At 44.4% G+C, this 27,183-nt stretch overlaps 1 protein-coding gene across 6 annotated transcripts in view; it reads right to left on the reverse strand.

Moving 5' to 3' along the window:
* The window catches only part of LOC124300266 (Ig-like and fibronectin type-III domain-containing protein 1), a 168,086-nt gene that overhangs the window by 25,773 nt on the left and 115,130 nt on the right, over positions 1–27,183 (reverse strand). For all 6 annotated transcript variants that reach the window (XM_046754169.1, XM_046754187.1, XM_046754195.1 and 3 more), the window contains one exon: positions 11,921–12,051. In XM_046754169.1, the coding sequence (XP_046610125.1) occupies positions 11,921–11,999 (79 nt within the window). In that variant the 5' untranslated portion in view covers positions 12,000–12,051. The remainder of the gene's footprint in view (positions 1–11,920; positions 12,052–27,183) is intronic.

Here is a 27,183-nt window from a genome sequence, read left to right on the forward strand (position 1 = left end):
CATGTTTTCACTGGACGAATGCGTGTCCCTAGGCTCTGCAGTGCCTGCATAGCACGTGCATGCTGCACGAGCACCTACCGAATACACTATTTTTCGTGAAACATACAGCGCAGAGAAAAAGTGTGTGTATTGTTGAAAGCCCAGCCGCTAACTAGCGGTTTTGTTACTCGTGTTTGATTATCCGAATGCCTGCTTTCACATGTAACATGTATACCATCGTTTCTTTCGTATCTTATTTTCCCTCAGTTGTTTCGCGAGTTTGGTATACGCGTATATATTTGTTTCTGCATTTTTTGTCGTCTCTTCCCTTTTCGTTTTCGCCTACGGTCCGACGATACATAGAAAATACCTTTTCTAAGCCGAGCAAGGAAGTTTCATTCCGCTCGGTTAAATCGTAGGAGTGCAGACGAAATTGGGTAGTATGGTGGATGTTCCTTTTCTTTTTTTTTTTTTTTTTATGTTCTTCTTATTGCCTTCTCTTTACCGTTTTTCGGCGTTTCTTCTTTACTTTTAACCAGAGCATACTTGCACCACTAGATCCCTCTGACGTGAATCAAATTGAAGGTTTCATTACTTTCGTCCGAACCGAGAAACCTTCCAATGAACATTATTTCATCTGGAATGAGTTATTCGAAAGGTCACCAACGACGACGTGAAGTAGCTGTATATATATATACACATAAGTACATACATACATATATATTATACATAGGTATACGGCGTCCAAATTCATCAGAAACGCTTGGAGGATTCTTTTCACCGGAGATAAGCGGAGATTAGACGATATTTGTAAGGTTTCAAGTATCAGTGAATATAAGGCCAACTTTTTCGTATCACCCAACTTTCGCATCGTGAAAAGTAAGCTTCGTCTCTGGAGCACGGGTGACGTCCACGAATTCCTGCTACTATCACGATAATTATCACACCATTGAATTTTTACCCCGCATCGGCGATTAACGCCGGGACCCATTAATTAAATCTTTGTAACAGGTAGAAATTATATACCCAACAGTAATTATTCATTGTCAGCAAGTTCTCCTGCTCGTGGCAAACTTTTCTATTTGCAACAGAATCCGCCGCTCATCCAGGGTAGTTAAACAATTTAACTCATTCAGCATGCCTTCCGGGGTTAGACATGCTGATATACTATATACCGAGTGTTCAAACAGTGCGAAAACGGTACCATCTCTGACAACTTGTTTCCATTATGTTATAAATTAACTCGCGTTTTACGGTTTCGTAAATGAGACAATAAAAAGAAAAAAAAATGTGTCGTAATAAACCCGGAATGAAATTCGAATAGGACAGAATTCTCGTACGAAAACTCCGCAAAATTGTTTGCCTTGTTGAAAATAAAACGTCAAAATATTGTCACGGTTACAGGCTTATAATATAAACGTACGTTTTAGGAAATTTCAATTTCATTGTACGTCACAGTAATTTTTTCCCTAGCGACAAAGTCTATAACGTTCGTGTGCTTTGCTACATTGGTGAAACGTGAAGTGTTTTCGTTAGCAAGAAAACGAGCTCATGGGCATGTCAGCTCGGTATTACGTCAATAACGGATTAATGCTCGGCTTAATTAAGAAAGTTTGCTAGCGGCATACGTGTGCTTCGCCGCGCAGAACTGTGCAACAGTATGTATAAACCGGTATTATGTATACCAACGTGGTGTACGTGCACACTGGATTCACCGTCACGCTATAAATTGCGCCAAATTCGCAATAAACTAACGAATAATGTATTTACTCGCAATGTGCACCCGGCACTGATTCCAATTATTGTTCAACGGAATTTGCTTGTTGTGAATAACGACGCGTGCAAGGCGAGTTTCAGGCCATGGACGTTTCGATGCGATTATGAGTCACGGCTTTATAGGTATGTACCTACCTACCTACCTACCAACCTTACTTGTTCGCGCAGCAGGTACTCGGTTTATAAACTGCGGCTCGTCAACCCTTGAGAGAGTCCACCGCTTGCGGTGAGAGTGTAACTCGCCCGTTAATAAAGTGCCTATTACACGTTGCACGTAATAGGAGAGCACCTATATCCAGGCAATGTGATTAAATTTTTTTCTTTTTCCTCTAAGCTTTTCACAGTTTAGTCGTAAACGAGGTTAACCAATCTTGTCCGCTGTTAACGTCGTAAAATATAACATCTATACGCTGTGCGGGAAATCGTTATTACACCTTGTTGAACACACGCGTCTATCTTCAAACCGAACGGGAATAACAGCGGAACCGTTTGCCTCGCGCTACTGTGAACGTAAGGGGAAGTTTTTCTTCTTTTTTTTTTTTTTTCTTCGTTGAAGAATATCCGGTCCTTATACCGGCATACCGCTCTCGAATGCGAGAGTCGGGTTTTCGGTGACTCGGCGGCGAGTTGTCTCTTTTATTTGATCCAGCCCGCTGGGACGTCCCTCGACAATGCGGATAACTCGTCGACGCGGGTTGGCTCTTCTTACCTCTCGGCTAAAACGGCGAGCTCCTCTTCGAATCCATTCCCTCTGATTTGGCTGGTTTCACAGAGGGTTGCAGTGCACTCCGCCCTCGAATCCCGCGGCACGTTCCTCACGGCGAAGCCGACGTTTCGGCGTGATCCTTGTTGATGACTCCGCCATAATCCTCGCGGCTGCTACTGTCCTGGCAATAGTCCAGGCCGCGACCCGGTCTTCCAATCACTCGGCTTCGGACAGGGCAGCTTGCGCTGGAAGGAAGGACCCTCTCCTTCTTCCTTCGCTCTTGTTTCTTTGTCATCGTCCTCCACCTTGTCGCCGTTCCTCAAGTTCGATTCCCATCGTCCCCGACCCTCGTCGCCACCCTTCGCTTCGGCCTATCTTCTCCTCAGCCGCGCCCAATCCACTCCGTTTCTTTCCCTTTATACAGATCCCGCCACGTCGCGCTGCACCTCGCATCGGCTTGATCTTCGACCTTAATCCCTCGGTTCTCGAGGCTGTCTCGATCCAGGTTTCAATCGATTTGATTTTCGATCCTTCCTCTTCATCCGAAGCAAATCCTCACATTTGACCCCGGATTTTCGTGGCTCGCTAAGCGATATCGCGACCCTGAGGCACCGACGTATATGCATGCCCGTGAATAAATCTCCGTCTAATTAGCTTCGAGATTACACTGTTAGTTTTAATTCTGCCGAGCATCATGTTCTGCTGGTTTAAACCTCGGCGAGGTTCTTGATTTTTCATCCAATTGCGAGGAGCTCGATTATATGCTACGCCTATTGCGCCGAGTGTACAATATTCGAGGTAGATGATACACGGAGAGAAGAAAAAGAGTAGATTTAATTCAAAACCGGAAGAAAGCAGGACATGTCACGGTTTTTGATAAAAAATACCCATTTCAAATATATTTTTTTACTGTATTTTTCTTCACTGTTTATCAAGTCAATTCTGCATTTTACGAAGTACATTTTATCAAAAAAACCTAACGTATTCCTCTATTCCTGCAGTTTTAAGTAAAATCTGCTATTCTATTCTCTTCTTGTATGGTTCGACAAACGGATCGATAAATATTTACCAAGATTCGAGATGTTCGTGGGATTGTTACAGGCAACTCCGGCACTGCTCAAACGTATAAAAAGGCGGGGGGGGGGGGGGGGGGTCATGAATGGCAGGCTTTTACCTAAGTGCTGCTTTCTTCACACTACATACGCTTCTTCTTCCTGCGATTTCTTAGAATTAACCTTTCAAACATTCGATGGTCGATTTATCGAAAAATTTCCGTTTCCGTCCTCATTCGCGCATTTGACTCTCTACCGTATTTTTTTCTCATCTTCTGTTCCCTTTTCTCTGCTTCAGCGTGAAACGTACGGATCCGAATGAGTAGACTCCGGGCAATTTTAGGAAAGAGAGGATGCTATAAAAGAGAAGAACGTAGCGGCAGAAGAAGAGTAAGAAAATAAATAAGAAGTAAGGGTTACACCTTCACACCGTGTTGGGAAAAAGTGTTTAATTGCAAATTCGCAACTTCAAGGCGGGTCCGCTTTCATTCTGAACTTGTACATTATATCTGTATACCTGTATATAAGTATAATAGATATCTCTCCTTGGTCTCTCCGGCGGGCGGCGGTAGAGAGTTTTGCCGTAATATGCTACGGAGATAATTTATATTCTACACGATTAAATTTACGAGAGAATTATGCAGTGCTGGGAATTTCAAGTTTGAGATGGTCCACCCTGAACTTTCTTGTCTTCTATTTCCGACGTTATTTCCTGGTTAATTCCAGACACGATAAGAACCCCGCCTACACTTTGCAGCGCGCTCACTGATTATTCAGCCGGTATTATTACATGCATATGAAAACACTCAAAGATCCCGAAATTTACGGTCACCACGGTACAATCGGACGCGTATTAAGGATTTCCGACATTTTTGGAAACTCGTATTTATCAGGCATGCAGCGTCACATTTCACGATGATATAGTCATCAACCCACCAATATGCACCAATTTTTCCAAGTTTCAAGAAGAGGCAGACAAAGCAGCTTCGTAGAAGCAGACAACTTCTGTCAGCACGTTCCTTCTACAGGTACCTTATACACACAGCCTCCGGCGAATGGTCGCGGTGTAATATGAATACGCGCGTGCAGGTTTTATTCACAGAGGAAAATGGCTAGACGTCGCGGTGATATTATATCCTGGTGGCAAAAGAGCCCCGGGGAAACCGGAGGATCCAGATTCCAAGATAAGATCAAACGCGTGCGAGAACAAATATATATATATATATACACGAGCTGGGAAAACGTTGAAGGTAAAAAAATTAAATATCCACGGTGCAGAGTCCGGGGAGCGATTCTGGTTTTCACCCTTGGATTTATGTGCACCGGGGAATATTTACAGACTCAAGTATCTGCGCGGAAGCGGGTTGTCTAGTGTGGCTGCAGGTTAACGCTTATACCTGCAGCAATTTTCAAGTTTGAATGAGCAAGCTGGAGGGGAAAAAGAGTAGGAAACACCGGCCGAAGACTAGATAAGTTTTCAACCCTGACGGTGTGCTCACTGTGCGGTATATTTATAACCTAACGTCAAGACCGAGCTGGGTGGATGCGGTTGACTCGAGACTCGGGGAAAACTTCTGATTAAGATATCCTCACCGGTGCAGGTGGGATTAACGCGTTCCGTTCTGAGGCCGGATTAAGACCCGGTCGCCTCAGAAATCACCTAACATTTTGTCAGTTGGACAGTTTGACAGACTAACCAAGTAAATAGACTCGATGAACTGCAGAAATACTAAAGCAAGATTAACGACGTCTGTGACCCGCGTTGTCGTGACTCATTCTCGCACCCCGAAGGATCCTGCGTTTCGTCGTCGTTGTCGTTGCCGTCGGGGGCGAGAGAGGCCAAATCTCTCCGACGGGTTTAGACGTTGACGAAGGAAAGGCGATGCCGTCGCTCCGACGGCTTAATTTATCAAAAAAAATAAAAGAATGCAATCAGACGTTTGATGGCGCTCATCCGATTGGCACCTTTAATTGGAAGGGATTTACGCTGGCGGGGATTTTCTTTATATCGCACAGGTCGGCTGGCGAGGGATCCTGCTGGCGTGCTGGAAGGGGTTGCTCGGATAACTCTAGGTCTATACGTGTGTAAGGGGAGTCGTAAAAAGTGATTCTCTTTGTTACCCCGTCCGTATACTTCGTCCTATTCTCTTTATCGCTTCGTTCTGTTCGGTACCCACGCGAAATGGTAATGACAAAACGGTGGAGTAGAGGAGGAGGAAGAGAAGGTGGAGGAAAGGAAAGTGTTCTTCGAAAACCCACAACACTTGGGCATCGACCGCAACTCCGATGCAATGCAATCGATGCGAGTGCTTTCTTATTCGAACAGTGACGGGTACAAACAGGGGCTATTTCACGCTTGTTTGTCAGCAATAATTCTACTCATACCGCGCTTACCGCTTTATGAATCTAGAAGCGCGCTGCTTGCTATGTTTTCGTATCGGGTTGGCAACTTGTTACCTGAACGACTTCCCGTAGCTGCACGATAGTCGCCGCTGTCAGCTTCCGCGGCCGGATTTGGCGATCGAAGAACTTTGGAAATATATTAATCGACTTTCACACCCACCCAGGTGATGTATGCTCTATTCTCAACTTACCAGTTGAATTAAAGGGCACACAACTGGTGCTCGATTTTGTCTCGAATGCATCGATGTGTCGTTTCAGATACTTATCAGCGTCGCCAACGTTCTTTACTCTGCGTGTACAGATTTTTATTAAAATAGTCCTGCGGATAGGGCAGATCCCTTTCTTCGTTCCCGCTGTCTTGTTTGCACAAAATTTTCGCAGAGTGAACGACTGTATTTTCCGGTGACAGCCTCAACTGGTAGTCGATGACTGTGATATGCGAGTAAATGTGCTTGAAACAAGAGCGCCCCAATTTTCGAAGTTAGTGAGTTATTTGGAAATCCATTTTTAAGCTTGATAGCCAAGAAAAAAAAGGGCTGCCTTATCGAATTCAATGAAAATACGAATCCGATTACTCTGGCATTTCACCGTTCACACTTCGCTCGTACCATCGGCGTCTATGATGCGAATAACAGTTGAAAACGCGCGCACGTGAAAGCGAAATACGTGATTACGAGAATGTGTATATAGTCGAGTTACCGCGTCTGATCCCTTAAACCTGCGAATTCACGAGAGCACAAGACGGTAAAAGAGAAAAAGAGGATGACATAAGAAAGAGAAAAAAAAGGCGTATGTTTTATGTTTGCGGTACGCAGGGAATATCAACGTTTTATGGCCAGTCTGCCAAAGCCTGCATGTGAGGTCAGGAGAAGTTAGAGTATAGCTTATGGACGATCTCGTTTCACGGATCGTATGTTATTTTATCAGGTAAATTCACCTGTCCTCTTATGTACGTAAAAACACGTTGTATACAGGTAAGACCGGATATCGTGAAATAAAACGAGTCCACGTACATACCTGAGCATAAACACATCTGCAGAAGGAAAAAGTGGAGATAGAGGTAGAAGAAAGAAACCCGTGTACGGAGATAAAAAAAAAAGACACGCTCATACCTCGGGCGATTAAAATTTCCAGCACACATAACCACACTGTTGGAATATTTTTATTTTTTTTCAACATCCGCGTAATCACGGTCATCACCACCTTGCACTCGACGCAGTCACGGCACGTTGTTTAGCACGTGGTAGGGCATGCAGCGTGTATGCACAACAATATCGCGCGCCATGTATTATACAAGGTATAACGCGGCAAGAACAAAGGAACCAGAGAATAGTTTATGGCCGGGACATAGGCAACGTCGGGTTCGCGTGTATTCGAGTAGATACCTACACCTGTACGTAGGTACAAGAGTGGTAAACACTCTCAGGTGGTCCAGGGGCGTGTGCCGTCTCTCTCCTATCCCATCCTCTCCGTAGTCTAGGGGAAGAGGATGCCGAGGTTTCACCAGTGTGCACGGTGTTGCAAGGGAGATTTATGCGCGTAATCTCTTCAAGTCAACGTCCATTACGTGTCACCTGTTCGCTCTGCCCAAAGTACGTACCCTGGGAGGATACTGTTATGGGCACTGCGTCTGCATTCCCATCAGGTGTCGGGGGTGCGGAGTGGAGAATGGTCATTAATTAACGGGATGACGGCGGACCGAGTTTCAATGGTGGAAGGAAACACGACCCAGAGCAGTAAGAGATAATATGTTGATGAATTTTTGCAAAAAAAGAATAATTCTCTCTTCCCTACGGAGTGCAAAGTCAATATTTTCACGAACTTTCGCTTCTCGTCTCATTATCGGACAAAGTACCGCGGAAAAGTTAAAATCGAAGGTAAATTTTGATGTACAAATTAAATTAAAACTAGTTTCATCATACTTATCGATTGAAGAATCATGTACGCGAATATAAATTTTCCACAGTATGCAATTAAGCGAGGGAGATTGATTTTCTAATTAACGGTAATTACGATTTGCTCGTTCGTTTGCGATTGTTTCTTTTGCCTACCGCTGGGAAGGAGAAGAAGAATAATAAAAAGAAGAAGAACCTTGGGCAACCCTTGCCGCATATCGTAACCCTCTTTTTGCTCGGCAGCCCAGAGTAGCAGAGTATTAAATCCCTTCGATTTAAATTAAATTTCAGAACCTTTGCCCCTTGGGGAGCCGGCGCCAAATTGTTGCCCGGACTAGATGTATCAAAAGTACCTACTCGAGGCGGAACGCGCCGGCTAAAATTCTTCCCCGGGTCTTATTTGACGGTAAAACTGATCTATGGTAATGGTAATTCCCCTTAATTATTTCTAAGTCAGCGTCTTGGAATTTTTATAGGCTACTATTTACGGGAACCGACTGCCCGCCTTAAAAGCTTGCACTAACAACCTGGAAAACGGAACTTGCCTATTCCCCGTAGTATGGTTGAATCGAACGAGCTTCAAATAAACGCTCCTGATTTATGAACTGTTTGACGTTACGCGGGGCGGGGTAAAAAAGTTTTGCATCAAATTCCACTCAATCATCTCGATATTAGTCGAATAGTTGAACAAGGAACTGGAAAACTTCTGGCTTCCTCTTTCACCGCACTCGCACTCGACGGACGTTGATTACTTCCAACACAATGCTACTCTGTTCGGCCCGAGCGGATAAAGCGCGATGCTAGCCATTTAGCGATATTAGGTATACGTATACCGGCGTACATCATAAATATAATTTCGAAGCCCGAAGGCGTTTATCCAACGAATGGCAGTGAGGCGGTATTTACTTTATTCGGTCGCTCAAGATTTAATTATCTCGCGAGATATTCGGTTCTTTGATCCTCTGTTTACCTCCAGAATTCCCGAGAGAGACTTGGAACTCAAGCTTCGGGTGAAACGTAGTGAAAATAAAATGTAGCAACAAAGGCATAAAGCGAGGAAAGCGCCTTTAATGCCGAAGCTTTATGAGGCATCCGAAACTCCCTCCCACTCGGGACTCAAGCCTGTGCAAAAGGTGGTAACTGCCGGTATACAACGCGTACTTCGTATGGACGGTAACCACATTCATCCACGAAATATTACCTAAGTACCAACGCGATATACGTCAGCGGTGAGCGGAAGGCCGCGAGGTTGTCTGGATGGGTTTGTGGGTGTGTACGTGCATGCATCCACGTATACGGTACGTAATAAAGGTGCCAGTCGAGCGAACCTCTGCAAAGTTATATCCGGCTTTACCTCGCCTTTCATGGTCAGTTAAACTAGGATCACAGAGAAGTTTTAGGTCCCACATACGGCGGCGGAAGCGGCGTCCAATCTGTTTGAAATTGGATTCCGAAGGCCGGATTGATAATTTGTCCCGAGTGTCACGTCGGCGAGGATCCTTTTCCGGCAGTTGAACGCCATTTGACACCGATATCTTCCCCGTCGCCTCTTCCTCTCCTCTCCTGAGGATGTAATTGCGTCTCGGCCGCCTCGGCTGTAGGTGTGTGCCTACCGTTTTAAAATGGCCCGGTAATTAAATTCCAAGGCTCTATCATCTTAGCGTCAAGCGCTTAACGTTCGGTTGTTCAATGTTTGTCGCAATTAGGAGAGCCTCGGAGCGAATGGAAGATTAACGAAAACGGGCGGCGAAGCATGCACGAGGAGAAAAAGTTGCAGTTGAACGCTGCAAGACAAAGAAGAAGAAGAAGAAGAAGAAAGAAGAACGCACGGAAGAAAAACTAAAAGTATAGCGAACCAAGTTAACCGGAAACGTAGTTCGCTGCTCGTAACGAATAGCTGAAATAAGACCATAACTTTGGCAATCTTTACTACCCGGACGAGGAAAAGCTGCACACGGAGGAAGCGGATGAGAACCAATGAGAGCGACGTTTCTTATCGTCTTTGTTTCAGTTCACGAGCTTCACCGACAGTACAATCAAGTCCTATACTTATGTGCGGAAAACTGTTAACGCAGCATCCTGCAATTCCGATATCGTGTTTTATACCTACATTTGTGGCGCAATGTATCCACGTGTACGTACCAACGATTAGAATCACGTCTCAAGGTTTGTTGTATTAAAAGTCGAAAAAAGAAATGGTCTAAAGGGGCTTCGCCTCGTATAACTTTTTCAGAATACATTTGCTGTTTTAAAATGTATAATCGAGCCAGATTAATGACATTTTGTATCCAAGCGGAGTGGGCCGATGTTTTTTTCACCCACCTGTAGACCTGTTAACGGATGATTTTCAGCCAGAATTTGGCATGTTCTCACACGAACGGCGAGATGGCGCGAAAATTTTTGACAAATTGTAGAAAAGTGACGATGGAGGTGGTCGGAGAGGCGTCAGTTCAGGAAACGCTGTTTGTTTCATAGGTTTTATCCTTCGGACGATAAAACGGCAGGCAGCAGAGATACGTATCTTAGTTGAATTTTCGCTTATCTCGGTTCCTGTTTAGTCGCGGTTAACAAGCTTCGCCGTACCGGGGTTGGTTTTTTAAATCAGACTTATCTCGGCCATGAAAGAAAGTGTAGGCGGAGTTCTCGAGGGGCGACATCAATGTACAACAAGATCGAGCAGTGATAATACTTGGAGGAGGAAGGAGGAGGAGAAGGCCGAAACTTTGTTGGGAAATTTTCAGGATTGGAGGGAGGGAGGTAGACGCCGGGCGAGTAAAGCGGGCGGAATGCCTGGAAAATTAACGTTTGCTTTGGTAACTGCATTATTACGACTTTGTTAAATGGAGAATTCTGCTAAAGAAATAGCGGTAATTCGGACACCTGGGGAACGGAGAGAAGGGCGCCGGAAGCCCTCGGGCCTTCTTTTTCCGGCGAGGCCTTTGTTGCCAGAATAAGCAACGTCCGAGGCTCTCAATTCTTTTTCCGACGTTTATACTTTCTTTCTTTTCCACGTCATCCGGCGCTCCGTTCTCTTTGTCTTTCCCCCATCCCCCCACAATTTTTCTCTCTTCACCTTTAACACCAGCTCGTTTCACTCTTCGCTTTTCGCCCTCTATTTTCCACCAGCCACTTTCAACTCACCATTTTTATCTCTGCAACTTTTGCTGCTTCCTGGTTACTCCGTACGAGTTTCAGTCATGATTCTCCTTCTTGTTCGTCGATTCCCGTTCATTTCTTCTTTTATATTCGGTTTTTCAATTTTTATCAATTTAGACCGTCGATATTATCCTCGAACTCGGGGATGTGCAGCTTCTATACAGCTCTCCATATCCATTTCATTTTCTTGTGATATTAAATTACAGTAACAGATTCTGCACACCCCACTTTCAGTCAGCTAAGACACTTTTACATAAATTCAACCATGACACCAATTTGACATTTCATTTTTCCGAGGATTGCAAATTACGCGAGTTTCTCCAACATTTCTACAGAACACAGTGCGAAGAACGAACTTTCTGGATCAATTGTCTCAAACTCAAACTAAAACCGAAACCAATACGTGCCACATCGCGTAAGGAAAATTAATACGGCGCTCTGGAGTTGAAAATAAAAAATCTTGAAAACTTTTCACATTGACGCGCGGAATGCAGTGTCATTTCACACCGCCGTGGGCTACTACAAGAAATCTTACTCACTGACAGGAAAGCAGAATGGTTCGAGGAACGGCGACGTAGTCCTACAACTACCCCAGCTCAGGGTTGTACACACATTTGCCATTAATACCGAGGACATCACAATGCCCCGAAGGGTCGGAGGGATCTGGTCTATCCAGGCATTAGGCCCTCCGGGATTTGACCCACAGGTTTGGAGAATCACCAGTCACGGGCCGCCAACCACTAACTGGTTAGCAGTGGCCGGTAACAAGTATCCAGTAACCAATACCCGGTAAGCAATGAACGGTTAGTTACCTCTGTCAAGAGGCAGCGATAAGCTAATCCAGCCGTGACCTCGTTCCGAGCATTTAAACCAGCGATCCCTCATCGTCGGTAATTACATCGACGAATGTGAGACGATGTGCGAGGAGGAGAAATGAGCGCTAATGTACGTACCGGTGGAGGCGAGTGTCGACGCAACGGTGACCAGAACGATCAGGAGGACGTTGATAGGATTGGTGTTCCCCTGCAACATGGTTATTGTCCGGTCTGCTCTCTCTCGTGTTCGAATCGAACTTTGCGGTCACCTGTAATCACCAAAACAGAAGACTTTCATCGTTACTGAAATCGTTATTGTTATCATTTGGTAGCTCGACCCTCTTTTGCAAATGGGATTACACACCACCTCCGCTGTTTACCGAGCAAAAAGCACTATAGTGGAGTGTACGCGAAATCAAACGATTTCATTGGCTGGGCGCACCCGGCCATCGAAAGAGAAGAGAAAAGATAAACAAAATCCAATTCCTCTGTTTGGTCAAACCATTATTTCGTTATTTCTTATTCGCGAGGGCCGATAGCAAATAACAAATAAATGCTCTTGTGTACATTCACTCGCAAACTGCTGCCTCTGCGCAGGTTTGCATGCGTAAAAAAAAAAAATAGGATTCTTCTCGTTTACCACCCCAATTGATCACGGACATTGGTCGACCGCAATAAAACACCCCCCCATTGGTACGGGAATTGGTGACTCTCCATTAAATTTTTGCCGATTCCATTTACGATATTTCTGTTACTCGGATAATCCAAATTAATGCTCTTGGGTTTGGTATTACTTTTGTCGAACGGTATTATCTCGTTTAATCGACTACATGGCTTCGGGGTGATTGGAAAATTGGAACCCGAACGTAGCACTCTTGGCGATTTGCTATATCGCCGTCTCGCAACTTTAACTTTCAAGTGAAGTTTAAAGAAATAACCTGATAGGTACGCCCGATAAATTACAAGCTCTTATACATCTACATCCGCACAGAGCTGCGGAGGTAGGAAAATGGAGAGGGAAGTTGAGAAATTTTCTTGACCCAAGTCTGAAAGATGTAGGTGGAAAACTTTCTCATCAACGGAAGTTGGTGTATACCTGTATCCTTGCTCCGTGGATCTTTAATACAATCCCCAATAAATATGTATAATATCGATGAAGATATGTATCAAATTCTTGCTCACATCGTAACGCGGCGCGATATCTTACACTCGTCATACACCCACGTATTACAATTTGTCCAAAATTCGACGGGATAAAGAATCAAGATATTAAGGCGTCTCGGAGAAAGAAGAAGGTCGTACCAGCGCTGCTGTAGGCAACCGCCTGCAGGGGGCGAGCTGGTTCTTGCTAACATTCGCGTGTCCCTGGGTTATTTAGAATTGATGAAGTGGTTTTACTTTGCGGCAGACTCATTACCTAGGCCGGCCAAGTAGAGCCTCGACGCCGTCTCCGCCCTCTTCGCCGTTTCTCCTTGTCGAGGCGGAGTGGAGCAGAACTCCGTTGGGACGAGGGGGGCTGCTAGAGTAGCTCTTTCGTGGCTTGGGTGGTGTGTGAGCTCCTCCATGGCTCGTGACCTTCCTCTAATTAAAAATACTCGGCAAGGAGAGGTGGTGCTCGCACGCGACTCTACTTTGCGAGAAAGACGCCAAGCCGGGTAATTGACGCTTGCAATATATATTTATCGCGAAAATAGAGCGAATACACGCTGGCGGGTACAAACCGAGGCTCCGAGGCTCGTTTCGCCATCTCGTCGTCGCTCAATGTTCGTCCCCTTAATTCGAACCGTCGTCTTTCGAGAGGGTGAACCTTAGAGCCCATTCACTCGAAAGGATATCAACCGGTCGAATTATACGATCAATTGACGAAAACACGGCAGCGTTTCTGTATTAGCCGATAAATTCAATCAGCGTTTAAGTTACAAGTAGTGTATAAGGTATGTTCATTGATCATTGATCAACGATTCATTCAACGCGCCTCTTACTGTCGCTTTAACGAATCCTCTCGCTTCAGACGCCTCAAACAAATTAAGCCGACGAATATTGATCCGCTTCCATCGACAAACATCGGACGTTCTCCTCAATCGTGCCTGTAAGGTATATATTTTACCTTCTCGCTTCATAGGGATTCTTCGTTTGATTCTGTTTCGAACAGTATGAGGCAAACGAGATGCGGAGTAGGTACTGCTCGGCGAAATTGACTTAAAGCCTGGAGGAAAGAAAAACAGAGTTCCGAAGATCGAGCTGCTTGATACATCACACATGTACCTTCTTTAGAACAGTGTAACTTTTGTCTGATACATGTTTCGCCGGCTCGTGCGTTTTCAATGATTCAGAAGATATTACGATGTACGTTCGTTCCTTCGGCCCTCTTATTATTATACTTATATATACACGGCTACCGAGAGTTCGGAGACTATAAGCAGAAGCTTCTTTCCCAGGCTTAGTTGTCTCAAACTCGAGGACATGGTGAAGTATCGGGAAGTTTAGCGGGGTTGGCAACAAGAGTTGAGTAAGTAACGGTACGGAGATTAGACTTGAAATTACAATTTGTTAACTTAAATTTGCCGATTCGGAAATAAACCAAGGAGAAATGGAAAGAAGTATCAGCTGTAGGCAACTCCTTCTTTTCCACTGGCGGTGGAAAGAAAGTGCCAACCCAACCGAAGGTCTAATTTAATACCATACCCGCGTACCGAACGGCCACAGCCGCCGAAGTCCCAGGACTTGCAGGACATTACGGATGCTCAGAATGTCCCCTGGACTCTTTTCCACAACGGTTATTGTCTTAGGGACGAGGGTTATAAAAATGAGAGAGTAAAAGTATCATCCAAAAGGGCATCAAATAGTCATTCCTGAGACCGTCAGCTCCCCGTTTTCCCGTAAAGCAAGCACTAACAAGGGCGTCACCGTCAGAAAATGACCCAACGTTACATCCTGGGATCGTCGGAACTCGGCGAAACGAATGGCGAGTAACTGATCGATGAGGCGAGCGATTACAAAAATCTTCTGGGAATTTAATTTAACTTTTTTTTTTTTTCAACGTATCTTCAACGTCGCTTGGTCACAACGTGATTTCAAAATGATCGATTGTCTGAGAGAGGTGGCGTATATATTTTCATAATTCTTAACGGATCCCGCGGCTCCACCTTTTCCCGATCCATTCGAAGCCCTCTCGAAATTCCTCCCACGAGCGATTCGACCTTTCGTTCTAACTTTTCTCCCTCTCTCTCCCCCTTCTTTCTCCTCAGATTCTTCGTCCCTCCGTAGTTTCCTCCTCTCGCTCGGTATTAAACTCTATTCAAGTAGTCTTCGTCTCAGCTTCATTGAGCTCTTGTCCTCTAAACCCTGTCGAATTTACTCGATTCAGTCCGTATCCTCGCCTGCAGGTCGATTGACTTCTAATTGATCGACTTACGAAATTCTCTCAATTCACGTCTCTGCTTCGAGAATACGTACGAGGCGGAATCAAATTACTTGCCAGAGAATTCTTCTTTCTCACTACACGTGGTACAGCAGCTGCTGTCGGTGAACATATTTCGGTGGTAATTCTCATCGGGAACTTTCGACGCTTTTTCCACCAACACGCGCGCGATTCATACATTGCAGCACAACGTAGACGCAGGCAGGTCTATCAGCGTATGCGTATAAAAATGGGCTACCAAGACAAATCACGGCACTCGCCCCTTGGCAGGAAAACTCGGCCAGCTATCGCCGCTCCGCGTCAAGAGTTGGCAGGCATACGAAGTTCGTTTCATAATTTATCGCAGTCACTACACGTAGGTATATCGATCACTTAGCGTACCTACCCAACGAAATTGCATTGCTGGAATACCTGCCGTTTCAGAGGATACGGAGCCGTTCTTTTTCCTCCTGAAATTCAAATTCGTCCTACTGCGAAAATGCAGGAAAAAGATTACGGAAAAACTCGTCCACATTTCTTTTCCAGTCGAAGTTTAGCGTGAATAATGTCTGCAAAAAGCTCTGTCAAAGGAAATCGCAGTATCTGTTCTCGCAAACCGTTGTGTCCGAGTGTGTTTGTGCGTTTGTGTGTAAGGTTTGAGAAAAGGATGAAGGAACGACCGTGTCAAAGTTTTGTTGTTGTCCCCAGGCGTGCGTTGCGTACGTCGCCTTAAGTGCATCCCCATTCTTCTCTTCCCTCGCTCAACCAGGATATGCGAGTTTTTTAGCCGGCTTGAACTACGCAGGAAATATGTGGGTAATAAACATACATATTCGGGCTTATGAGGCGTCGCGACGCGAGAACATTTTAGGAAAGTAGAGTAGCATCATCGCGGGGACTAACCCAAAGTGTTTCTCAAAGCTAAATGCGATCCATGTTGCACGGCTCGCTTGATGTCTGTCGTTTTAAAAGCCGCGCACCCGCAGATTTTGAGCTGCTGGTTCGGCACAAGACGTCCGACCGACGATAAGTACCTACTGGCGGGTGATAATTTGAAGGCGCGGCAAGTTTTCCGCCAAAGTTTAAAGCCTTGGGGACCCTGGGAGCCCTTCTCTTCTAATCGGATCGTTGACTAATTGTACCTCCACGGAAGAAGGGCGCAGGGCCCGAGTATTTTGCCTCACTGTTGCCCAATTTTCCCACTAAATGAACTATAAGGGTACCTATCTCACCTTGTCATCTTTGCGAAACGCGTCAAAAGCACTTACGAATTTTCGAAACTGAAGTTCAACCAAGAACACAGACGCGGGGATCCGAGCAGCCACTCATTTGCCTTCGGAATACCTTCGTCGTCCTTCCTCTGCACGACTGACGTATTACCTAATTTTGTAATAACTCATGCGAAAGGGTTTCGGAAAGGGTTTACGCTTCGCGTTCTGAATCGGGGACACAGGATAGGCTCAGTCCTTTTCTTATCTTCCGCTTCAATGAATCTGCCACCTTGTACCTGACCCACCCCGCTGATTATTTTCGAAATAATTTCCACGTCTAGTCGAGGATTATACAAATTCATCCCGTCCAAGGTTCATGGAACAGAAATTTTGTATTCAATGTTCTTTGAAGCACGAGTTTAATGAAAAGAAGAACAAAAAGAAAACAACGAAAAAACGATAAGCGAAGCAGAGTACAGAAACAGATTTTCTCATTCGAATGAACCTGACTGTTTCCTCTTTTCTTATTTGCGATTCAATTGAGCGTTATATTGCCATGAGAACTGGAATAAACGTGAATTTCATCCATAATTTGATGCGTGTTCAGCGTAAAAGTGATTTGCAAGGGCAAAGGCGGAAAGAGGGAATGAAATACAGTTTTTAATAAACACATCGAAGTTTCCCGTCATGGAAAATCGTGGCAGCCGCCACCGTTCGACTGCTGTAAATTCTATTCCACGGTCCTTGCTATTTTTTCACCCCCGAAACGTTGCCTTAGAATTAACATACAACAGTCGTACGATGTAGAAGTGGATTGAAACAATCACTTTGGAACAATAATAGAAATAAAGGTATAAATCGATTTAGGTCGTTGTTCCAGCCGCCCCTTCAATTAGCTTCCGTTCCTCGGTCTCTCGGTTTGTTTTCCCATTGTTTGCGTCGTTGTTTTTGGCTACCTCCACGCCTGTACCGCGCAGACATAACGGGGGAGTGACGGTGATGACTTGCAAATAAAAGCCTGGAGAGAGAGAGAGAGGAAGAGGGAGAATGGTTTGCGCGAATCCTTTTTGTCGAACAGAAGAGCGCCGGTGGTCCTCGCTTGGCTCGCTAGTCTATCCGCAAGAGGGTAGCTAGGCGCAATCTATGAAATACCCCGGGGATTTTTCCTCCGACCCTAAAGCATGTTTGCACATTGACGAGACGCGTCTACGACCAGCCATCCGTAATATCGGGACGTTTATTCACAGGGCGAATACTAGAGCGGCGGAAAAGGGTATGAAAAACAAAAGTTCCCCAAAGACTTCGATGACGAGATTAAAGGACCGAGGGATGAGGCTGCTGGAGGATAAAGGTGAATGTAGGTTAGACGGCACACGGGTAGGGTCGGGTGGATTGGGCTGCAAATAGGTAGTTGATTTAGCAAACATTTGCCAAGTGCTCGAACAATCAACTTTTTCCACTCAAACTTACCAGTCAAGAAAGTAGACAGTGGAAACGGGAGTTTGAGACGCCCGTTTCAACGAGAAAGTAGAGAACTAGAAGGAGGAGGAGGAGAAGGAGAGGGTTTATAAAGGAGAATGGGAATATTCATCTTAATCTCGAAGGCGGACTTAGTTTTAAAGTTTGTTGTCGCTTCGTCATTCTCGTTACTGTATACGTATAGGTACGCGCAGGACTAGAACGAGGCACGTTAAAATTTATAGAAATTCACGCCCAACTTTATATGTGATATACGTATCTGTGGAATCTCCGTACGATTAAAGTTTGAACCGTCGGAAGCGAGGGGAAATTTTTCGACTCATAAACGAACGAAAAACTATGCCGGTACGACGAATGATACGCGATGTTGATAACACTCTATTCGAACGGTGCCCGTTCATATTAATGAACGACGTAAGTTGCTCGTAATTTCATAAAAATACTCGTCCCGAGAGAATTCCCATCGAGATTTCCCCATCAAATCACACGCTGTCAACTTCTATTGACGTTAACTTCCGGTAATCTTCGACTCGCACCGTACAAGAAGTTGCGCGAGAAGAAAAGAAAAACCAAACCCCCCGAGAGAGACAAGTACATAAAAAATATCCCGTTCCGAGGCATCCGCATACTAAACTTCACCATGAAATCCCCGTGGTTGCCGCGTGAATTCCGAGGTGCAAAGACATGTCCCTTGAACGTCAGTGCCCCGAGTGCCTGTTTCGCTGTATACCGCGAGGACTCGAAGAGTTCCGGGGAAGTGAACATGCAAGTTCCCCGGGGTCCAAACTCGAGGGCGATCACCCGGTGTGCAGCTGGTGGATAGATACATTTGTCGGGTAATATCTGTAAGAAGACTACCGCGGGGTAGAGATACCGGGGACTTTCCGGGATGTTTGAGAGTTGATATCAAGATTATACCACTCCATAAACTCCGACCCAAACTCGAGGGGAGGGTAAGGGGGGTAAGGGCGTTATCTCTAATTGCCTAAATTATAACTCGGCAGCCTGTCAACGCCCTATATATCCCTCTCTATATTCCCACTATTCGCGAATCATGAGATAAGAAGATCGCGGAACTCATTCGGTATTCAGCGCCGTTGTTTCGACCAGGAAAATGAAATCGTTGCTAAACGAAGAACTCGTGGTGCGTACCTACCTGCATGATACGGCAACCCCGGAGGTAGGCCTGGAAGGCACTCTTCGCTTAACGAGTGATATTCTCACCTCGGTGAGTTTAGCTTCTGCAGGGTTTATTACGATGTATAGTTTTAGTAGTAAAAAATAGGAGAATCACCGTGTCTGTTATCCGAGATCAGATTACATCCCTTAAACTCGGACAATTTATATTCCTTTCAGAATCCCTCTCTAAATTACATCCCCCATGCATGCGGACTATCAGATCAAATCCCCTTTCCTTCGCTAACATCTCATGCCCTTATCTCGCACCCGGGATTTCTATTTTGCAAACACGCTTATCGCCGATATACCAACGAGTGAGTAGGTATACATATGTAACCTTCCCCGGATCCCGGAAATGATCAACTCCCTGGTATATTCGATAAAGTGAGGAAAAAACAACGGTTATTCAACCACCCAGCGACGAAAGAAGTCCCCGTTAATGACGGCCTGGGTTGTTTACAGCTCTCGCGTTATCGCATCGACGTCACGATAGCTCACGTTTGCCAAATATTTGACGATACCCGGGCGTCGTTGAACGAACGATGAACACGGGGGGAGGGGGGTGAGAGGGGTTCGAGACAGACGGAAGCTGCACGGGGTGAAATCGGAATGATGGAGTCTAGGCGAAGAAGAAATCGCGAAGGGTGAGAAACGTTGATATAGATGTGTATACATATATACCTTTATATATATATATATTATAGCTGAAAGGGGAGAAAACTTCCAAGCCAAACTCGAAGCCAAATCCAATATCAAAACTCTTCGGGGAATGTTGACGTCGATCTGAGCTGAAAACCCTCGTCCAACTATCCCCGACTCTCCTGCGTAGTCTCTCCTCTCCCTAATCCTCGCCTCTGTGAGCGGGAATTTTCTTCCCGTCGACCGTCCGCCGTCTGACAACACCGTTTCAGGTACAATATCGGCCGCGCATCGAGCTTTTCGCAGCATGGGCGAGCAATAACAGACGAGCTTGCAGAGCTGCCACGGTCGACCTTTGGTGTTGGGTGTTGATAATAGCCCCGTGCGATCCCGCGGCGGTGATCCCCGGAGGAAAACGCGCCCCGAATACAGACCGGAGAATAAGATGAGGGGACCGAGTTAAACCCAGAGGCACGCCGCGACGTGTCAAAGTTCGGCTTTCGAAATCGATATACCTGCCATGGTCGGGCTTTCGGAATAGGGGACACGGTGATTCGTTGCGGACCGTAAGGCTGACTTGCATCCGGTTACAACTCCGACGACGTCTCGACACGTCGGCTCTTCGCAAAAGAATTCCCCATCGTTCTGCGAACCTGCACACGCGGCATCGGGGCGTCGGAATGCGTCGCGACGCCCTCGCCAGACGAATCGAAGCCTCCTCGCGACCTTCAGATCTCTACTCACTACTTTCCCGCATTCTTTTACGATCGAATCGACGGCGTTAAGAACAGATATTCCCTGCATGTCACAGAGTTTATTTCGGAATTTCAAACGGTATAAGATAGAGCCGAAAGTTTCCATGATTTTTCACCCAGTCTACGAAAGTCGACGGTGCTTTAAATCCGAGATATAGTCATTATGATTGAAATTTTGCCTCCTCACCGCGGCTGAACCGTTTCGTGTAATCTAGCTTCGACACTATGTATCTCAATTATATCACGAATTTCGCGTAATCCCCGCGTATGAATGACCGTAGGTATATGACACACGTTCAAACACGTAAACGATGATATTGATCGGTAGCGTGTATTTTCTTTTTTCGTTTTATTTTATTTTTATTTTTTACATAGCTTATGTGTATATATATATATATATCGACCATCCGCGTAAAATGGTATTATTATTCAAATTCTCGTCACTTCCGGATTGTCAATTTTCGCTAATAGGATCCAACAAGGCTTGCCCCTCATGAATACGCGACAGTGCATGTAGTTTGGAATAAATTCTTGACGCGACTCGATCCCGTTCACTTATACATGGCAGAAAAACCCGTCGGTTTTTTCTCATATCCATCTATAGGGATATTTGAATTGCTTTTCGGAGCTACGCATAGCGCAGAGTTAAAAAAAAAGACCGACTGCTAATTTCCGCCGCTTTCCATAAGCCATTGAGCTGGGTATATTACAGCGTATATAAAGATGAACGAATATGATGACGGGGATGAAAAAAGGGCTAAAATTACCAGAAAAATGCTTACAGAACGGGACTTCAAAGCTGATGGAAAAATATCGGTAAAAGTAAAGATAGAAAAAAAAAAATGTCTGTTGTAGAAAATGGAATCAAGGTGCTCGTAAGAAAAACAGAGAAAAAAGTGAAATGAACTTTCCAAGGTAAATTGAAGGAAACAGCGGAAAATGCAAAGTGGCATTTATTTTTAAACTGCGGCCGATCTCGAATCGCCTCCTTGCACTGCGAGAAACGTTGAATTCATTTGCCCTAGAACTTAATGAGGGAAACAGTGTAGAGAGTGAACAAGTCTTGAGCGGCATGCAGAAAGCAGAAGCAGCAGCGGCAGCAGCAGAGGAAGAGAACGGAGAAGCCAAGAGGGGCAGTCTTCAAATTCACGGGACTGGTAAATTCAAGTTAAACACTCAACTCTTAAGTTAAAGTCAAATATTCCAATTCCAAGAGAGAGGTTGACTGCACGGCTACCAAGCCACGTAATCCATACAATTATCTAACTGGTACAAGTTACATAATGGCGGAAGTTTACACCAACGACGCTTTACATTTTGGTATAGCCGCCGCCGCCGCCGCTGCCAGCCCCCTTCTAATTTACTCCTTATTATTACTAATTAAATAAGTTACTCGTCTAGTTTACTGCAAAGAAGGAGTGCCACCCCGGACGAAGGTCTTGCCCGAAGAGAGACGAAGAGAAAGGGAAGCAGGTACGTTTCGCTCCTTTCATTTGTCACGGGATATTAAGTTCCTCCGAGTAGCTTTGAGCGGGAAAATTCTTCGAGGCGTCTTTTCCCTCGATAACTTAGAGTGTCTCGTGTCCACCGCGGTAACGAGAGACAGAAAATAGTCTCCCGCGAAAACGCGAGAAGGGGAATAAAGCGGAAGAAAAATAAGAAGAAAAGGAAACAAACCTGCGTGGAATCGGAAGTGAGAGCTTGTTGCCCGCGACGCGGCCTCGGGATTAGGGAGAAGGATTTTACCGAATCGAAAGCTGACGGCACAAGGGAGAAGAGCCGAGGGTGATTCTCAAGCATCTCCAAGTCCCGGTGAATCCCCGAACGATAGCAATCGAGTTCATCCGATCAACGGTTGATTAATTGGGGACGATGTTGGACGAGTAAATACGGAGTTGTTAAAATTAGCCAAACGGAAATCGGACGCGTGTATAAAGCAAAGGATTTTTCAACTCGGAAGAGGATGTGCTCCTCTCTTTTTTCCTTCGACCCCGTCGCGATATAAATCCCGTCCATATAGCCGTGCAGTTGAATCTATAACCGCAGCAGTGCACCGCGACCGGTATAACTTCTTATCTTCGCGTACGTTCGCAGAACTGTTTTCAACGGAATATAACCTGCACCCAAAACTTTCGAGTATCTCCGAAGAACTGTTTTCAGTTTTACGTATTCCGCTGAAGGTACGTACCTACGTGCCTCTATCCTCGCGAATTAACGTCGAGTTTCACCCCCCAAGCGCCAATATACTCCAGGGATTTATGGGGGTCATTACGCGTCGCGTCCTGCAGCGGTCATACGTCGTTTGTACGTGAAGGGGGGAGGAGGCGAATATATACATATGTATATATATAAATAACGCGTTTCGCTTGAACGGAGCTGAAAATAAGATCTCGCTCTTTCTTTCTCCGCCTACGACTACTCCGAATGAAAATGAGGCGACGAAAGAAATGGCTAATAATTCAATAGAATATTTTCGGCTCCTTCGCGTGACGTTATATTCTCAACGGAACACTTCGGCGTATACTTACATATGATTTATAAAAGGCACGTGCATAAACGGATGTGAAATTGTATCAATTTATACTACGAGCATGAAGTATGGTATAGAAACCGCGCAAATAATTGCAAGCTTATTGCCGTTTGTTCATTTGACAGCGAGAGGCAGGGATTAGCTGTAAAGATACGATAAATTTGACTAAAAGTAAGTGCTGACGAGAACTTTCTTTCAATTATATCTATATTCACCAACAATGTACACATAAAGACACGGAGAAGCTTAGAGTTGATTTATACAGTCATTTTAAATATTTACTTGATATGTAATAGTCGCATCTTTTGTATGTTTGTTGATACAGAGATGAATAATAAGTAGAAATATAAAGCTGAGAGCAAACAACGAGAAAACAGGAAAACCAATAAGCTAGGGAATTTTATCAAGTCGCGAATAAAGGCGGATGCCTTGCTTTTTTCTGTTAAAATGCTTGGCTTTGCTTCGATTAAATAAACTTTGAGACGAGTGTACGGCCATCGATATATAAAGGTATATAGTATTAAGTGAATACATATTTTGTAAAATAAATTTCTCTAGCGATGAATCTGCGTGCGCGAAGGTAGATATATGCAACCTCCGGACTCGGACTTACGGAAGATTTGCAAGAGCACGGCAGCGAATAACTTACGGCGGTCTCCAATTTCGGTAGACAAACACGTTTCGACCCCTCTTTTATTCCTGGCTATCTCGAAAAAGGATTCGCGTCATATTTTACTTTTTACTGCCAACCTATAATCGTGCCACCGTTAAAAAGGGATGAGAAAATTTTGAACATTATATTAAATCGTTCGTACGTCGGAGTTTGAATAAAATACAAAGTTGAAGAAAAAAAAAAAAAAAAAAAACACGGATAAATCATGCATCAGAGCAGTTTTTGCTTGTTAACTTGACGCTGATCGGCAATCAATTTATCAGCCCGCACCGTTGATTGATTCGACGCATTTTTTCAACGGACTTCCCAAGGTACGTACAGCTATTCGAGCGAACTACATGTTGGATTATTTTAGAGAACAATTTATGGCTGGAATTTACGTTTACTTCAAGAGAAAAAAAAAACAAAAACAACCTGAGTTGCGAAGTTTATACAGCGGGTAAAATATTGAATGAGGATAAAAAAAATTTCCTAACACGTTTATAACATTTCCCTGAAACTTCTTTGAAAGGATCAGTTCAAGACTTTGCTCTTTTCTAATCGTTTTAATCGGTAATCGTTTTAACTGAAGTTTGAATAAAGACGGTGGAAGGAGTTCTGACTTGATAATCAATTATCCACAATTCGGAAACACCCTCTAACGCAGCCTGTCTAAGCTTTGTTCAGTGAAAGAAGAGAGGAGCTGATTGGCTCTGTTTTACCAACACGACAAAAAAATCACTTACTTTCAGCCATCGGTACAGCAAGCAAGTGATGTACTGTTCAATACCATTTTACGAATTCATTACCGCTGTATTAATGACCTATCTGGAACAGCGATATTGAAATATGATGCTACCATTAAAAATAGGAACTTTTCTATTTGTTTTTCAACCAACAAACTTGACGAAGCTTGTGTAACTAACACATACACTTTACGGTACATCAGTTTCATTTAGAATCAAAAATTATCCGGTCAACGATACGGGATGGAAGAATTTTCCCTCCTTCGACGAGGTAAAATAAAATAAAATGCGAACTAACTGAATTTTAATAGGGTAAAATAATCTCTACGAGTCAAGGCGAGAGAAAATCAATGAAAATCCTCAGGCATCGTAGCCCCAGGAACATATAAAGTAGGACAGCCGGGCCAGGGGCGAAAAACATTGGCGGAGTGGTTAAGCAAAACAGAAGCGAGTTTGTGGCAACCACTTTGATCTTACGTTATCCCGAAGCGTGGCTATGGACGTATAAGAACCCTTGCCGAGTGGTACGGGATAAGTACCATCTGGTCAGAGCCCGGTGCTCGGCAACATCGCGAGCCATTTTCAGGGGAGGAAAGACAAACGCTCCTCCCGACTAGACTTAATTAAAGAATTACTTTTCTTAATAACGAAACGTTCCTTTTCCGCGCTGCAGCGATGTGTACGTAAGTTTATACACACGTAACCTGACCAGCTGTGTGTGTGTGTGTGTGTGCGCCGGCAACTCGGGAGGCTACGAGGCATGCCAATAAACCAGAATTAGCTAGACGTCGTCTGCAGGTTGCGGAGAACTTTGGAACGAAACCTGCCGGTGCTTCGCGAGCTACTGTCGATCATCGCCAGCGCCTAAGCTAATTTCTCGATAACGTAGTTCCACGAATTTCAACCCTTCGTCATTTTCGTTGTGTTGAAATTTGGAAATTTTCATTGAATTCAATGAATTTATATAATATATCTAACGGATCGTCGTCTGAGGAAGAGCGGATGACCAGATTTGGGACGAGCAAATATAACAGAAAGCGCGATTATTCCACAGGGCGTACCTATGATTATTATATTCCTCGGAGGAATAACGTGGCAAAATATCCGAGTAAGCACGGAGACGAGGACACCCGTTAGATCATCAAACACCGGCGAATCAGACGTCGAAATTAAGACAAACAACGCTGTATTCCAGCGGAAATGAGGGCACAGGCACGTGATTGCTCCGTACTTAATCGATCATCGCCGCGGCCGACCGTTTTAATGAATTAATACGAAATATATAACGAAATTACGACTCCGGGATGAGCAGGGTGGGCAGGATCGTTCGGATGATGCATTATCATCCACACCGATACGTTTGTTTCCCCGTCTCTACGGAACGGACGAAAGGCTTTCGATCGATGGCGATCGTTTGTTCCTTCCGTAATTCCTGGGTAGCAAAAATACGACCGTTTACACCCATCGATGAATCGGCCCTCCTCCTCCTCCTCCGCCGAAACGAAGAGGTCCCCGTTGGACGATGTAATCGAAATGCGAGGATTGTAGGTATACGACGTTACGGGTACACACATACGCGATTTTCCCGCGGGATCCCCAGGGAGAGAATGACGAGGTGCGTGCCCTTTATGAGGGGGAGAGAGAGAGAGAGAAGGGTGGAAAAATCGGGCCGGATTTCAGAGCAGTTGTGTTTAATGCCCTCGTTTGACCCCGGTCAGTTTACAACTGAATAAACTTTACGTTTCACGATGAGTCAAAGCGATGCTATAAGTTTAATATGTATACCCATGGGAATTTCCACATGAAATCGGACAAGATTTTCACGTCGAATATTTCGTTAACGTAATTTTTTTACATTAATTATTCCAATCTGCCTATGGAAAGGAAGATGTCTGATTTTTTTCATTGAAATCTTTACTTCCATTTGTACTCCAGTTATAAATGCTGAAAAAAAAAATCCTGTTTCACCTATTTAAATGGATATAACTTGAGAATGAAAACAGATATTGACATATTTAAACACATTTTTTTTTTTTGTCTTGATTTATAGATTCATAAAACTAAAATTGAAGAGATCATGTCTCTTTAAAATCAAACAATTTATTTGAATAATGAAAAAAAAATTGCTACTCACGCGATGGTCAGGTTTTAATTTGTAGCAAAAAACATCCCGCAACGTGTTCTCTTTACATTCGTTCTCGAGTTACATCCATGTGAAAAGTTGAAAAGGTAAATGTTTCGAAATTTTTTAACCGAAGAGGAAATTTGTATAAAGCTTTTGAAAAAATCAGGAATGTTCCTGGCAGTAGGCGTATTGAAATTTAGAAAAAAAAATCAAACATTGGAATTTCAAATCTTTTCCGGTCTTACATGGAAAGATCCATATGTTGTGGGTATTATGGATTTTTATTTCGAACGTTAAATTTATACGCGATATCCGATCTGTACGACGAAAAATTGAATGCTCTTTTATCTGTTCAGGGGCTGCGCGTAATATTATAGTCATGTCGGTCGAAACTACACCCAGATGAGTGATAAAGTCACGCCGATGCGTCGATCCGTGATTTTTCCGTACACCAATACACACACACATATATATATATATAGCTACTTGCTGTCCCAGAGAAAATTTATTTCTTTTTCCGCCACGCCACGTACAGAAGGGAAGGAAACTTTTTTCTTTACCGCACTTACATAGATATAATACACAATATATCTTGTGGTGAGAATTTTTTTATAATTTTCCCGCAAAATAAGGTGTAGCGTAGTTGAGGTTTTTTCTTCTTCTCTCTCCATCTTCTTTCTTCTTT

This window comes from Neodiprion virginianus, chromosome 1 (genome assembly GCF_021901495.1).
Source record: "Neodiprion virginianus isolate iyNeoVirg1 chromosome 1, iyNeoVirg1.1, whole genome shotgun sequence".
In the NCBI taxonomy this organism is placed as follows: Eukaryota; Metazoa; Arthropoda; class Insecta; order Hymenoptera; family Diprionidae; genus Neodiprion; species Neodiprion virginianus.